General features: G+C 35.4%; 1 protein-coding gene and 1 pseudogene across 1 annotated transcript; both read left to right on the forward strand.

Annotated features, from left to right (window-relative positions):
* The first annotated feature begins 2,406 nt into the window (after positions 1 to 2,406).
* On the forward strand, positions 2,407 to 3,351 carry LOC101133707 (olfactory receptor 5D13-like; annotated as a pseudogene).
* Positions 3,352 to 11,352: 8,001 nt separating this feature from the next.
* Positions 11,353 to 12,297, forward strand: OR5D14 (olfactory receptor family 5 subfamily D member 14). Its single transcript, XM_004051105.1, has one exon. The coding sequence runs from the start codon at positions 11,353 to 11,355 to the stop codon at positions 12,295 to 12,297; it is 945 nt and encodes a 314-aa protein (XP_004051153.1).
* Positions 12,298 to 15,348: the final 3,051 nt, after the last annotated feature.

Below are 15,348 nucleotides of genomic sequence, written 5' to 3' on the forward strand. Positions count from 1 at the left end.
ACGTGTATAAAATCTGTGTTATCTGGTCATTGTTATTCTCATTTTACTGCTAAGGAAGCTGAAGCTCAGAATATTTGAATAATCTATGAAAGATCACAGAGCAAACGACAAAGTCTGAAGTTGAAATTAAGTCTGTGTTGTCAAAGCCCATGCTTTTTTCTCTATGCTGATCCTTCATGAGCTGTTTGTCACTCTCCTGTTCTTTTCCTCATGATGAACGTGCATCTTTTTGTGTGTGTCAGAAACTGAATTTATCTATGAAAGAGATAATAGTATCTTCCTACTTTGAGGTGGTCAGATGAAACTAAAATGGTATCTCCCCTTATAGAATTTATACAAATAAATTTTTGTTAACGTGAACACTTTGGAGATGTGTTTGTTACTGGCTCAACTGATTTTTAAAATCTTCATTAAATTAAAGAGATTTTTGTGATTATGAACTACTTATAATTCCAGATGTCTGTGCTTTCTCAGAATAATATTTCCAAATATAACAAAGATTGCATGACTCAAAACAAGATAATCGCATATGTACCTTTAAGGTTAAAATGACCCTTATTTTATCAAAAGCCTCTTCAATATCTAGAGTGGCAATGTTCTTGTCACCAGAAATTTTGAGAGTGAGTATGTAACCACTGGTGATTTTTACCACATTTCTCTATCTTGCTCTAAATAACAAGAAAGGCTTCGACAAAACACATTTTATGTTACTCTTCAATTCAGAGATTCAATGAGTATTTAATAATATATATGTTAGTAAAGCTACCAGATTAAAAAATAATTAAAAAATTAAAACATAATGAACAAGGGATCTAGATGAATATTAAGAGCATCTGTAACACTAAGTGATAAAGCACTTATGAAGGAAAGAAAATAAAAAAAGTTAAGGAATGTGTCAAAAATTTACCTTTATCATTTTACTAGGTTGCTACATTATTTTAGAAAACTAATGCAATTATTGTAGCGTAAAGATGGAATCAACAGAAAGGTTGAAGATACGCAAAATTATGTTTCCTTCAACATCCAAGTATATTTTAAAACTAGAAAATTACCGTGGTTACTCATAAAAGCTGTCATTCCTATAATCCTCAGACTGAGCATCTGCCGTGTAGCTATGACAATATTGTCTCCTCCAGTGCTTCACCTTTACAGATCCTTTGTCATTTTTACTGTTAAATTTATATGAATTGTTAAATTAGTGCTGTTGAGAGATGGGTGAATCACTTGAGGTCAGGAGTTTGAGACCATCTTGGCCAACATGGTGAAAGCCCGCCTCTACTCAAAATACAAAAATTAGTGGGGCGTGGTGGCAGGCACCTGTAGTCCCAGCTACTCAGGAGGCTGAGGCAGGAGAATCGCTTGAACCCAGGAGGCGGAGGTTGCAGTGAGCAGAGATCACACCACTGCACTCCATCCTGGATGACACAGTGAGACTCCATCTCAAAAAATAAAAAAAGTGCTATTGAAAAGCACAGACCTTCAGAATGCTGGAACTGTGAAAAACACATTTTTAAGAATACTATAAGAGATTTTTCTATCTAAGAGAAAACTACAGTAATACCCCCTTATCTGTGTTTCTTCTTTCCATGTTTCAGTTGTGGTCAACTGCCATGTGAAAACCTTAAATGGAAAATTCTAGAAATAAAAAATTCATAAGTTTTAAATTGTGTGCTCTTCTGAGTAGCAGGATGAATTCTTACACTATTCCATTCCATCCTGCCTGAACATGAATCATCCCTTTGTCCAGAATTCCCATGCTACAGATGCTACCCTCTTTCTTAGGAGCTGTCCCTTTCATCATTTATAACAAAGAAGGAGAAGAAAAAAAGTAGATCAACTGTTGCAGCATCATCACAATGCTTGTGTTCAAATGACCCTTATTTTATTAAATCATGTCTCCAAAGTGCAAAAGTAATTATGTTAGCATATTGTGGTAATTATTTTCTTTTATTAGTTTATTGTTGTTAATCTTGTACTGTGTCTAATTTTCAAATTAAACTTTTTCGTGGGTATGTATGTATAGGGAAGAAGCATAGTATATATGGCAGTCGGTACTATTCGTGGCTTCAGGCATTTACCAGGAGTCTTGAAATGTATCACTTGTGACTAAGGAGGGATTACTGCACTGTACTGCAACCTCTGCCGTTCAGGGTCAACTTCAAAATCCAGCTCATCACTAACAAGCTGTCTAACTACATACAAGCTCTTAATTCATATATGCTTCAGTTTCCTTGTACAAAAAAAAAAAATGGGGCTACTCATTTTAAAATTCATTATGTTATTTAAAAATCTAAACTAATGTTTTAATGTTTCAGCACAAAGTCTGACACATGGGTAAATGTTCCACGTGTAGGAGATGATTATCACTTTTATTATTATCATTTCAGATTTTCTCTAACAACAACCATGTCATTAGCTGAAGGAAATCAGAGTTCTGCAGCCGTATTTACCCTCTTGGGCTTCTCAGAATATGCAGACATCCAGGTTCCTCTGTTCCTGGTCTTCCTGACCATCTACACAATCACTGTATTGGGAAACCTGGGCATGATCACGATCATCAGGATCAACCCCAAACTCCACACCCCCATGTACTTTTTCCTCGGCCACTTGTCCTTTGTTGATTTCTGTTATTCCACCACAGTTACACCCAAACTGCTGGAGAACTTGGTTGTGGAAGACAGAACCATCTCTTTCACAGGATGCATCATGCAATTCTTCCTGGCGTGTATATGTGCAGTGGCAGAAACATTCATGCTGGCAGTGATGGCCTATGATTGATACGTGGCGGTGTGTAACACTTTGCTCTACACAGTTGTCAGGTCCCAGAAACTCTGTGCATCATTAGTGGCAGGGCCCTACACATGGGGTATAATCTCTTCTCTGACACTCACCTATTTCCTCTTGTCATTATCCTTCTGTGGGTCTAACATCATCAATAATTTTGTCTGTGAGCACTCTGTCATCATCTCTGTGTCCTGCTCTGACCTCTACATCAGCCAAATGCTTTGTTTTGTCATTGCAATATTCAATGAGGTGAGCAGCTTGGGAGTCACCCTCACTACCTGTATTTTCATCTTTATTGCTGTCCTAAAAATGCCTTCTGCTGTTGGGCACCAAAAAGCTTTCTCTACCTGTGCTTCCCACCTGACTGCCATCACTATTTTCCATGGGACTGTCCTGTTCCTTTATTGTGTACCCAACTCCAAAAACTCATGGCTCATAGTCAAAGTAGGTTCTATGTTTTATACAGCCATCATCCCCACGTTGAACCCTTTAATCTACAGCCTCAGGAACAAAGACGTGAAAGAGAGTGTTCAAAAGTTAATGAATCACTCAATACAATTTTGTTAAAGACTTATGTTCCCAAAACAAATTCAATGTATTATATTGAGGTTTGTTCGATGCTTTTAGTAAAGAATAATTTGCATTATTTAGTCAATTCACCAGTCAGATTTTTAAATCTATTTTAAGAAGCCAGTTACGTGATCATTTGATTTTTATTCACTTCTGTTTTTAGCTAAATAGTTGTGAACCATATGGGCTATAACAAGTGCTGTGAGTTGAATGTTGTCTCCCAAGCTATTTAAGTTCACCCAGAACCTCAGAAGTAATCTTTTTTGGAAATAGGATCATTGTTAATATAATGAGGCTAAGCGGATTAAAGTGGGAACTAAATCCAAGAACATCTAATGAGGGTGTTCTTATAAGAGATAATAAAGGACAACAGGAGGACACACAGGGAGGAAAGTCATGTGCAGACAGAGGGAAATGGTGTTTTGCTGCCACAAGCCGTGGAGCAAGGAAGGATTCTCCTCCACTGCCTTCAGAGGCAGCAGAGTCCTGCCAGCACCTTGATTCAGACTTCTGGTCTTGAGAACTATGAGAAAATAAATTTTAGTTGTTTTAAGCTGCCGATTTTTTGATAATGTTTTTTGTGGTAGCCTTAAGAAATTTATATAACAAGTAGATATTAGATCATAAAACCTAAATCTCTTATTTTATCTTTTGGCATGGTAAATAAATTTTCAAAAAACAATTCTTCAATTCCAGTTTAGCAATGAGAATGCCAGGGTTACAGGGGAGGTCTAAAAAGCTGAATAGGAGTGTGCATTTGTAAGAATAAGCAATGACAAGCTGGGACGCGGTCTCTAAGATCCTACTGAATTCTTGTTCTTTTCTCCCTCGCATCCTCCAGTGCTTTTGTAGGCAGTGATATTAAATATGATGACTCTGAATATCAAGTAAAAATCTTGATTTTATGTGAAGTTCCTGAAAGATGACCAAGAGGATAAAAATTTTAAACATTGTTAATCTCACAAATTTATGTGTTAAACTTCATTCTTTAAATTCTATTTACTAAGAGTCGATATCATGATAAATTTCAGAAATAAGTCATATAATCTCTGTTTTGCTTTTTAAGGCAAAATGTTATCTCTTTATCTCTTGCTAATCATGGTTTGTGTTACATAAGTTTCTCCAGGACAAGGACTGTGTCAGCCTGGTATTGTTCCTTCATATCACCTTAGTGATTAAATATTAATTGTTAACCCAGAGTTACCGTGTTCACATCAAATAAAGCTTTCAACTCCACCTTATACTATAAAATATACCACCAAACCTTCTCCTGTATATGTGAGTGAATAGACAACTATGAAACATAAAATAAACCTTTTTTATTTTTAATTTTTCTTAGCTGAGCATCATGGATCAGAGATAACTTTACTATAATTCTGAGCAATTACTAATATATTGTATTACACATTTTCCAGATAATGTGACCCAAAGTTTGTTAACCCTGGGAAATAAAATGAAAACTTTCAGTTTTAATTTCGCCTTGGATTGGGTGGTTTTCTTGGTGTGTGTATACGATGTTGTGTTATTAAAGGATGCAAAATAGTACTCTCTCTCTTTCAAAACACATATGACAAATTAAGCATTATCAATAATTATCCTTCAGAGTAAGTGTGTTTCTTACATACTTGCTGCTATATTGTCTTGTATATGGAGACAGGATAAATTGTCTTTGATCCTGAGTTTGTGAATAGAAGAAAAAAGAAGGAGACAAAGAACAATACAAAAAACTGAGTAAAAAGTGAATGTTTATTTATGTACTTTTAATTCATTATGATATCTTGCTACATCACCAGAATTTCCATCATATCAAGGGTAATCAAAGTTAGTGATTTTCAGACCTTCATATACATGCAAATCACCTGGGAGGGTTGTTTGTAAAATGTCCATTCTGGTACAGGAGATCCTGCATTTCTAGCAAACTTTCAAGTGATCCTGGTGTTACTGGCCCTTAGATCCTCTCTGAATATCAAGGATATAAGCAAACATATATATATAAAATTTTCAGTAATTTTTTGTGGTGGCCTTAAGAAATTTATATAGCAAGTAAATATCAGATCATAAAATATATATGCTATTAAACATAAAACATATATATTGTTAGACATATATATGTCTAAACAACACTCATGTGTAATTGTGTGCAGAGTCACTAGAGGCAATTTAAAATAAGTTTTTATTTTTCTTTTTTTCTGTTGGCAATAACATGATTTTAGTGATAAATTTTAATAATTATGAAAACATAACAGTACTTTTTAAAACATAAACATTTAAATTAAAGAAAAAGTTTTCATGATTCTTGTATACATCTTAACATACATACTCTCCCTTTAAAGTAAGTTCTTTGCATTGTTTAAATCTTTGCAGACAAAGCTTTTCAAGAGCAAGTCAGTGGAAACTAGTAGAGCAGGAGTTGAGAAAGCCCTGTGTATTATACACTCACCATGTCCCAGAAGTTTTGCTCCATCCATCCAGCAGGATGTTAGACCAGGGCATATAATCTGTCCCCGGTCACTCATTCTCTCATTGTATTGCCTATTGTGGGCATAATGTAGTTAATATATTTTAAAATAAATATTCTGTTGCCATTTCAGATTCGTGAGTTCATCTGGATAGCGGATTTTTGTTTGTTTGTTTGTTTTGCTTTAGTCAATTTTGATTAATTAAGGAATCTCAGAGTCCTCACTCCTTAGCTTTCATTTTCAACTTGTCTAAAAGGCACTTTCTACCTGTGCACATCAACCTTCTCCACCCATTTCCCACATTTCCACCATCCTTCCTCACTCTAGTGCACTAACTCCAAAAGCTCACAGGCAATTGTGAAAGCACACTCTGTATGTTATGCCATGTTAATCCCCATGCTGAACTCACAGACTGGTAGCATGAGGTACAAAAATGTGAATGAATCTCTGCAGAAGCTGATGGACTTCAAAATATTTTAGCATTGAAAGCAATTTTAATAAGTATAGTTCAATGAAAGTATGTATGTTTCTATTCAAATATCACCTTCTCACAGAATCCATAGTTGACAACCTAATATAATGTGATGGTTGCCCCTATCCCATTAACCTGATTAATGTTCTTTCATAGCTGTAGGTGATATTTTAAATTCATGTAATAATTTATTTGTTTGTTATTTGTTTCTCCCAGTAGAAGACAAGCTCCAAGATGGCTGAAATTTCTGTTTTATTTTTTCTTCAATCTCCAATGCTTAGAAAAGTAACTTAGAAATTCAGCCTTCAATGTACTGGATGAATTACAGAGGGAAAGAAATAAAAAAATCAGACTAAATTGATACTATTTAGCATTATGCCTTATTTACCTAGGTAAGACTTCTGGTGATGTCTCCTCAACAAATATGGCTCCCATCTCATTTTTTAAAAGCCAAAGAACAGGTGTAATGTAATCAAAGATGACCACATTTCTTTGTATGAATGCTTGTGCTGCTAATTATTGTACTGTTGGAACCTTTCTTTTTCTAATGTTAAGTATTTAGTTTAAGCTGGATACTCTATAATTTTTTGACCGTTTTACATTTGCCAGCACCACAAAAACAGTGCTTCCATTATCAACAGTATGTCTCTTAATTAGGCTTGGGATTAATTTTTAAAAATTGTTAGGTTCAATTTAGAGATCTTTTCCTTCAAACTTAATTTAGATTACAGAAAACATGAAAAGTTTCTTCAATATTGTAATTAACATTTCAGAAAATTTTGGTTCATTTGATTAACCTAGTCACAGAAATGCAAACATGTAGTATTCTGGATTTAATTATCAATATCTCTGGATTAGACAGATTCTGGTTTATCATGATGGAAGAAAGTTATTTGCAGCTTGTATTAAGTTTCAGAATACTTGTGGATAATTTTGCATACATCAGCAAAACTGTTTTTGGACATTGGCCTAGTAATATTTTTTGTTTATTGGAAATATTAAAATAATACATTGCTACCAGCGTTCCTAAAGTATACTTCAATTTTTTAGGGTTCAGTAATAATATTGTAAAATTCACAAGAAAAGGGATCTAAGAAATGTAAAAACTTTGCAAAACACCAGTGAAAATATCTCTGTAAGCAATGTATTCTTGCCTTCCATATTAATGATTCCATACAGAATTCTTAGAAGATTTGGCTTCTCTTAAGGCTATAAAGGAAAATATCTTTATGATATCACAGTAGGCTAACATTTTGAAGATTTAGAAAGCAAAATAAATGGGACTACATTAAAATTAAAATGTATTCCATTAGCACATGGAAAAAAGAAATCTGAGAATGAGAGAAAAATTTTGAAATATATTTAATTGACAAAAGATTAATATCCATAATATAAAGATATCTATAAAAACTAATTTAAAAAATAAAGTAAATATAATGGTGCTAAAATTGGAAAAAGAACAAACCTTTTCAGTTTATCCTTGTATATCATAAAAAAATATTTTCTTGTAACCTATGACATGAAAAATTATGCCAAATAACTGCTCTGAAGAAACTCAAGCATGTTCACATCGGAAGAGATGTTCAGCAATGTTCAGTTTCATATTGGTTATAATAACAAAAAAATGGAAACAGCCTTAATAGACATAAAATAAATGAGCAAGATGTGTTATGGTCATACAATCTGATTCCACTAGTACAGAAATCAACTTGTAATGGTTTCATTACACAAGATTCCACTACACACAGAGGGACTTACTGTGAATTTTGTGTCCTATTTGTTTTAAGTCACGCATACACTTACATATACAGAACACACCTTTGACCAAATGTTTTCTGATGAAAATATAATCACATCAGTTGACATATTGGGTATGAAAACGGTATTTCTTCATCCAAATTTTGGAAAATTATATCTTACCATTTTATATTTTGGCAATGATAAGAAATAATTCCAGGAAAGAAGCAGGTATTATACCAATTATATGTAATGAAGTTTAGAATTAGAAGTTTATTTACATAATTTTTGAATTCTGCCTTATGTCTATTTCTGTCTTTTTACATGCATATATGTATAAACATATATTTGTGTATATATATAAACATACATATACATGCATGTATAGATGACCATGTCTATATGCATGTATATATACTTGGTTGCCCACTGTGACGCATCTGAAATCAGCTACATGCTCAGCTCTGGACATGTGGGTCTAGTTTTACAGGAATAATGGATATTGCAACTAACTTTGTAAGCAATCAATCTGTGGAAACTGTAACTCAGAACATACTTAAATTGCTTTTTGCCAAGGAAAACACACTCTAGCACTTAGTGGCTGAAGGCAGTTTGTTATTTCTCACCATTCTCTGGACTTACTGGGTGGTTCTTCTTCCAGTCTCACTGGGGCTCACTCACGTTGCCGAACTTACCTGGGGATTCTGATGGAGCTAACGCTTCCAAGATGGCATCACTCACTTATTAGGTGACTTGGTGCTGGCCATTGGCTGTGTTGTCTCAGTATTTTCCCAATGAGTTTCTCATCTGCTCGTAGGTTACAATGGTTTTATTATGTGGTGTTCTCAGAGCAGCATTTGAAGAGAATGAAAGAAACTGCAATGGCTTTTGATGCCTCAACTCAGAATGCTCACATCACTCCTGCAATATTTTCTTGGTCAAACAAGTCACAATTCCAATTTAATGAATCAATCACTGTGTTCTCTAGTGGAAGCATGACACACTTGGGAGATAAAACCTCTAAACCCTTAGAGCTCATGGTTTCCCTTATGGGAAAGTTCTAGATCTCACAAATTATTGGAGAAACAGCAATATATGTTGGTTGCAGATTTCAAGCATATAATATATTCAGGAGGCTATTACCCTATCCTTCTAAGGTATTGCCAAAGAACCTGCACTGTAACTAAGTTTCAAAAGGTGTTCCTCATATTCCAAGCATACTTTTTGAATTTGTAAATACTAGAACATTTGTCTTTAACTGTTGCTTTTCAGGGCCACCTTAAGGTAGGATTACAGTCCTGCAGTTATTCACTTTTGTGTGGGCCAGCATATCATGGGGATTCATCTGAAAATGAGGCTCCTATGCTTTCTTCCACATTCAGGTTGCCATAGGGAATGCCCCACGAGACACAAATTCAGGCTGAGCAAGAAGAAGCAATACAGCAAGGTATGGGCCACGGACATCTGTACCACTTGATTATGAAATTTACTTGCGTTTTCAGGAATAGGAGTGCTATTGGCTGCTGCATATTTATACCCAGGATGCATGCAGGATAGATTATATCCCATTCACAAATGAGAGCTGCACATCTCATGGTACTTGGTGGCTATTGTCAATCATTCAGCCTCTACTAGAAGTCCATTAAAAAAGTCAGAAGCTGACTCTTAAATGAACAGTACTCAACTGCAGAGTAAGTTATTGCTTTTCTTTAAAATCCTAAAGATCTGACATGCAATTCACTATAAAGGCCTATCCAAAGTTCTGAACAACCCTACCTGATAAATATACTTCAAGGATAATAATATACGCTGTGTCGTACCGGACAATAGCACAGCAGCTTGCTTGCTTACTGAGTTTGTTACAAGTTTTCTCTTGTTTTGGGATCCACTCCAGATGGACAACTTTTGGGTCATTCTGTAAGCAAGTTGAGTAACTTGGTCAAAATCCAAGAGGTGCACTGAATTTTGGAACAGATGAGGCAAGTATTTAAAGTTTTATTGTAATTTGAATCACATGCAAGCAAAGCTTGATAGTTAACTTCATGCTGCATTTTTTTTTTTTTGAGTAGGTTCAAGGAAATTCCAGTCACTAAATGTGACACAAGAGACTTGGTATTTGCCTTAATTGCCTGTTTTGATGCTTGTAAAGAGTAAGTTGTTAGTGATTCTCCAGAGTTTGAGTCCCTAGGGCTATGAAGTTAAATGAAAGAGTCTTGGTGCCTCAGGTATACACTGCCTGAAGAGACAGGAGGGTGGCAGCCTGTTTCTTTGTATGTAGCAGGTAAGTGTATTCAGGCTTTCTGTGAAACTGAAAATAGGGTCTTCCTGATACGGCAAACGGGGCCTTTGATTTTTTAAATGTTAAATCACTGTGTTATTCAATTCTGAGCCCAACAATATTAAAAAATGAGGTCAACACTCATGAAAATATTTAGCCTTGTATCCATTGACAATTATCTCTTGATGAATAGTATAAACTTGCTACTTGGAAATGGATATTTATCCATATTTCCTTTATATTCATCTTAAATCAGTATGTAAACTTTTATAAGATTGAAAACTAGTCAGGCTTAAGGGAACTTTCACCTGACAAATCTTGAGACTCTTATAAGATACTTATGCAATACCTGAGCTATAGTAGATGCTGACCCTTAAGTCATAAACCCCAATAAAATGCCCATTCCACCAAGAGGGCAAAAGTAGGCCATTGTCCTTGTCAACTCCTCAGCAACTAAGATATTCAATGAGAGAAGTAGCCTTTCTAGAATAAAAGTTGGTAAAAAGTGGAATTAGTGTGCTCTTTTTCCAGATTTCTACAATATTTTCCTTTATCCTTAGAATAGAAATATATTCTGAATATTTTAATCAATTTGTCTAGATAAACAAATACAGTAGCAATGCATGTTGTTGTTTGATGTAAATATTTTACATTTTCCACAGAATCTTTATTAGTTTATATATTTATGTATAAACATTTTCTATAAGTTATGTGCATGTCATGCTACTAGTTAATGTGTGGACGTGTATACTACTGTATACATATACACACACATACACATACACATATATATTCACATATATATATATATATATGTATGAAAACAGAAAGTATAATAAAAATGGAAAGACACTCCAAAGACTTGGCTTGGTTTGTTTTAGACATAACAGCTGCCTGCATGAGGTATGTTCTTCTTGGACAAAACTAGGACCAGTAACTATTCCTTCTCCTTTTTTCCTTTTAATCAAAGAAAGTAATGACATAATTATCACTCACCCCATATTTTGCTTTGGCAGGAACAATTCTCTTCAACCCTCCCATTAAAAGGAATTATGATGATGGTTTTAAGGAATCTGAGCATGGAGCCCACCTTTGCCCTTTTAGGTTTCACAGATTATCCAAAGCTTCAGATTCCTCTCTTCCTTGTGTTTCTGCTCATGTATGTTATCACAGTGGTAGGAAACCTTGGGATGATCGTAATAATCAAGATTAACCCCAAATTTCACACTCCTATGTATTTTTTCCTTAGTCACCTCTCTTTTGTTGATTTTTGTTACTCTTCCATTGTCACTCCCAAGCTGCTTGATAACTTGGTAATGGCAGATAAAAGCATCTTCTACTTTAGCTGCATGATGCAGTACTTCCTGTCCTGCACTGCTGTGGTGACAGAGTCTTTCTTGCTGGCAGTGATGGCCTATGACCGCTTTGTGGCCATCTGCAATCCTCTGCTTTATACAGTGGCCATGTCACAGAGGCTCTGTGCCCTGCTGGTGGCTGGGTCATATCTCTGGGGCATGTTTGGCCCCTTGGTACTCCTTTGTTATGCTCTCCGGCTAAACTTTTCTGGACCTAATGTAATCAACCACTTTTTTTGTGAGTATACTGCTCTCATCTCTGTGTCTAGCTCTGATATACTCATTCCCCACCTGCTGCTTTTCAGCTTCGCCACCTTCAATGAGATGTGTACACTACTGATCATCCTCACTTCCTATGTTTTCATTTTTGTGACTGTACTAAAAATCCGTTCTGTTAGTGGGCGCCACAAAGCCTTCTCCACCTGCGCCTCCCACCTGACTGCTATCACCATCTTCCATGGGACCATCCTTTTCCTTTACTGTGTACCCAACTCCAAAAACTCTCGGCAAACAGTCAAAGTGGCCTCTGTATTTTACACAGTTGTCAACCCCATGCTGAACCCTCTGATCTACAGCCTAAGGAATAAAGACGTGAAGGATGCTTTCTGGAAATTAATACATACACAAGTTCCATTTCACTGAACCAGTCTCAAAAGTTGTTTTCAATCCAAATGAACAACCCAAACAGAGGCTACAATGTTTCTAAAGCCTAGAGCATATATTTATATGAGGTTTTTATGGAATTGTCAAATGTGAATTGATATAGCATTCCCAGTATTATCAGGTTCAGAAATCTCTACAAGTTTAGTCCAGTTTATACAAAATGAATGAAAATAAACATTTAATCTGAAAACACTGAGAAACCATATTTCAAAATTATTTATGAATGAAAATAAACATTTAATCTGAAAACACTGAGAAACCATATTTCAAAATTATTTCTAACTTTTATATGAATGACTAAATAAACACAAATATTTGGTAACAAATACTATACAAATTCAAGCAACATTCCCCAAATTTTCTCTAAAAAGAAACCTTTTCCCTAGGAACAAAACTAGGGCTTCTTGGAGAAATGGCTAATTTGAAGTCTAGGGTGGAAAATAGGCAAGATGAGCTTTGGGCAATTTAATGCTCCAGAAAGATAGAATACTATCAGCAGCTAATCAGATTGTCTCAAAGAGACATAGGAAGCAATTTGAAATGGCTGATGCTGGTTTATGGTCAGAAAAAACTTTTTAAACATAAAAATGGATATTGATTACAATTGATTTAAAGTCCTCATATAGGTTTAAATCTAGATACTGAAAAAGAAAAAAATAAATAAACCATTGTTTAATATCAATGGATATTAGGGCACCAATTCATTACTCTGAAAATAAGTAATTAAATAATATATATATTTATTCTATTTTTCCTATATGAATAGTATGTCAGCATCACCTACTGATTAATGAGGTGAATTTCAGAAGAAATAAAAGCATAAACAAGGATGAAATTGGACAATCACAACTGTAGAACTCCACATTTAAAAAATGAATAAAGGTAATGATTTCAACAGACATAACAATCATTAGGCAAAAAGTTTGTGGATAATTTTAAGATGAAGTAACTAAGTTGACACAACCTGAATTCAGAGATCAGAATGATCATCACTAAAAGTTGGACAAACAGTTATCATCAACCAGTTACCATGTGCTTCTCAATGGACTGCAATATACAGTAGTCAGAATCATCTATGAAGAATTTTTGCTTTTTTTTTTTTTTTTTTTGAGACAGTCTCACTCTGTTGCCAGGCTGGAGTGCAGTGGCAAGATCTCAGCTCACAGCAACCTCCACCTCCTGCGTTCAAGCGATTCTCCTGTCTCAGCCTCCTGAGTAGCTGGGACTACAGGTGTGCACCACCATGCCTGGCTAATTTTTGTATTTTTAGTAGAGACTGGGTTTCACCATGTTGGCCAGGATGGTCTTGATCTCCTGACCTCGTCATCTGCCCCCCTTGGCCTCCCAAACTGCTGAGATTACAGGCGTGAGCCACCACGCCCAGCCAGAATTTTTGCTTTGTTAAAAAAAAGTAAAAGAAGGAAACTAAGCTAATAAATATTCTTGATCTCAGCATTAGTTAAAAAGAATTAGTACAGAAATAAATAAAATGACACAAAATAAAGAACTAAGCAAAATACAGAGAGTGCTGAAATTATTATTTTGCCTTGCAAAATATTACCTAACATGTGGGTACACACACACACACACACACACATAGGCTCTCACACAAAGAATGGTTATATAGCAAAGTAAACTGGCTATAACAACCACAACTATTTGACTCTTGATCCAAACTAACTGGAAAAGTATGTCGTTGAGACAATTGGGGTAATTTAAACGCAGATTGGGCATTTAATAGTATTAAAAATATAACTGATTTTGTTAGGTGCAGTTTTGGCATGTGTGTTTAGTTCAAATATTAAAAACAATCAAGGAATTAAAAACTACCTATTGGGTATTATGCTTTTTAGCTGGGTGACAAAATAATCTGCATACCAAATTCCTGTTACACCAATTTGTCTTTAAAACAAACTTGCACGTGTACCCCGAACGTAAAATAAATGTTAAAAAATCAAAACACTCTAATCAGAAGTTGATTGTTTGGCCTTTTTGCCTCCATTTTACTTCAGTATCACCATGCTCTGGAGGCACTGATGGTTCACCAGAGAGGAACCTGCAGCATCATTGGACAAAAATGCCGCTTCCAGGTGTTCAAACCAGAGGTCCAGAGATCCAGTAGATTTTCTGCTTGGTCAGGGACAGAGCTGGTTATCAAGTGGGATGTAAGTGGGTAAAGCAGTGGGACTTACAGTGGGAGCTGATTTCAACTTTTCCTCTAGGTCTGCTGTTTGTTATTTAATTTTGTTAAGATAAATTTTAAGACTAGTTATATACTTTGCTGAGTTATTCCTTCTATCTGATCTTTCCGTAAGTACCAATATCCAAATTGTTTAGAATGAGAGTTCTCTAATATTTTTTAATACAGAAGTTTTTCTAATTCAAATATTTGCCTTTTTTCCATTGATAATTAGGATCTTCACTGGTGTGTATAGTCCAATGGTGACTTAATCCAACAAGCCTTTTTATGGAAAGACCAGGAGGTAACTTCCTAGGTTTAGAATAAACCTTCACTAGGGATGCAACGGGTGTTTCTGGAGCGAGTGCAGAAAGTGCAGCCTCCATGATCCAAAAATTCACTCACAGATCTCTAGTCTCTCACTGAATGTGAGACACCTTCAATATAGGCCTGATAATCTGTGACACTGGGGCAGGCAACACTGAGATGGGAGTTTTGAGCACAAATCCAGGGAACAATGTAGAGATGACAAACACCGTGAGAGGTTGGCATGTTTGGACAAAGACAGTGCTGCTTAAAATCATGTGCCTCCATTCCTCAATCTTTTCAGACTGACTTGTACCTGTGTGCGCTACCTTATGGTCCCTCTCCTTAGGACAAATGACACAAAAAGACAAAGATAAAGGAAGACAATTTCTGAGATCAAAAGGATCAAGTAGAAATCAAGAGTATTCACAAGAACACCAAAAGTCACTTTTTACTGAAACAACTAGTTCACAAGTGTTTTCTCCTGCCAATTCCAATTTAGAGAAGGAAAAAGACAGAGTCTTACCACTCTCCTCTCAAACAGC

Source organism: Gorilla gorilla, chromosome 9 (genome assembly GCF_029281585.2).
Source record: "Gorilla gorilla gorilla isolate KB3781 chromosome 9, NHGRI_mGorGor1-v2.1_pri, whole genome shotgun sequence".
Lineage (NCBI taxonomy): Eukaryota > Metazoa > Chordata > Mammalia > Primates > Hominidae > Gorilla > Gorilla gorilla.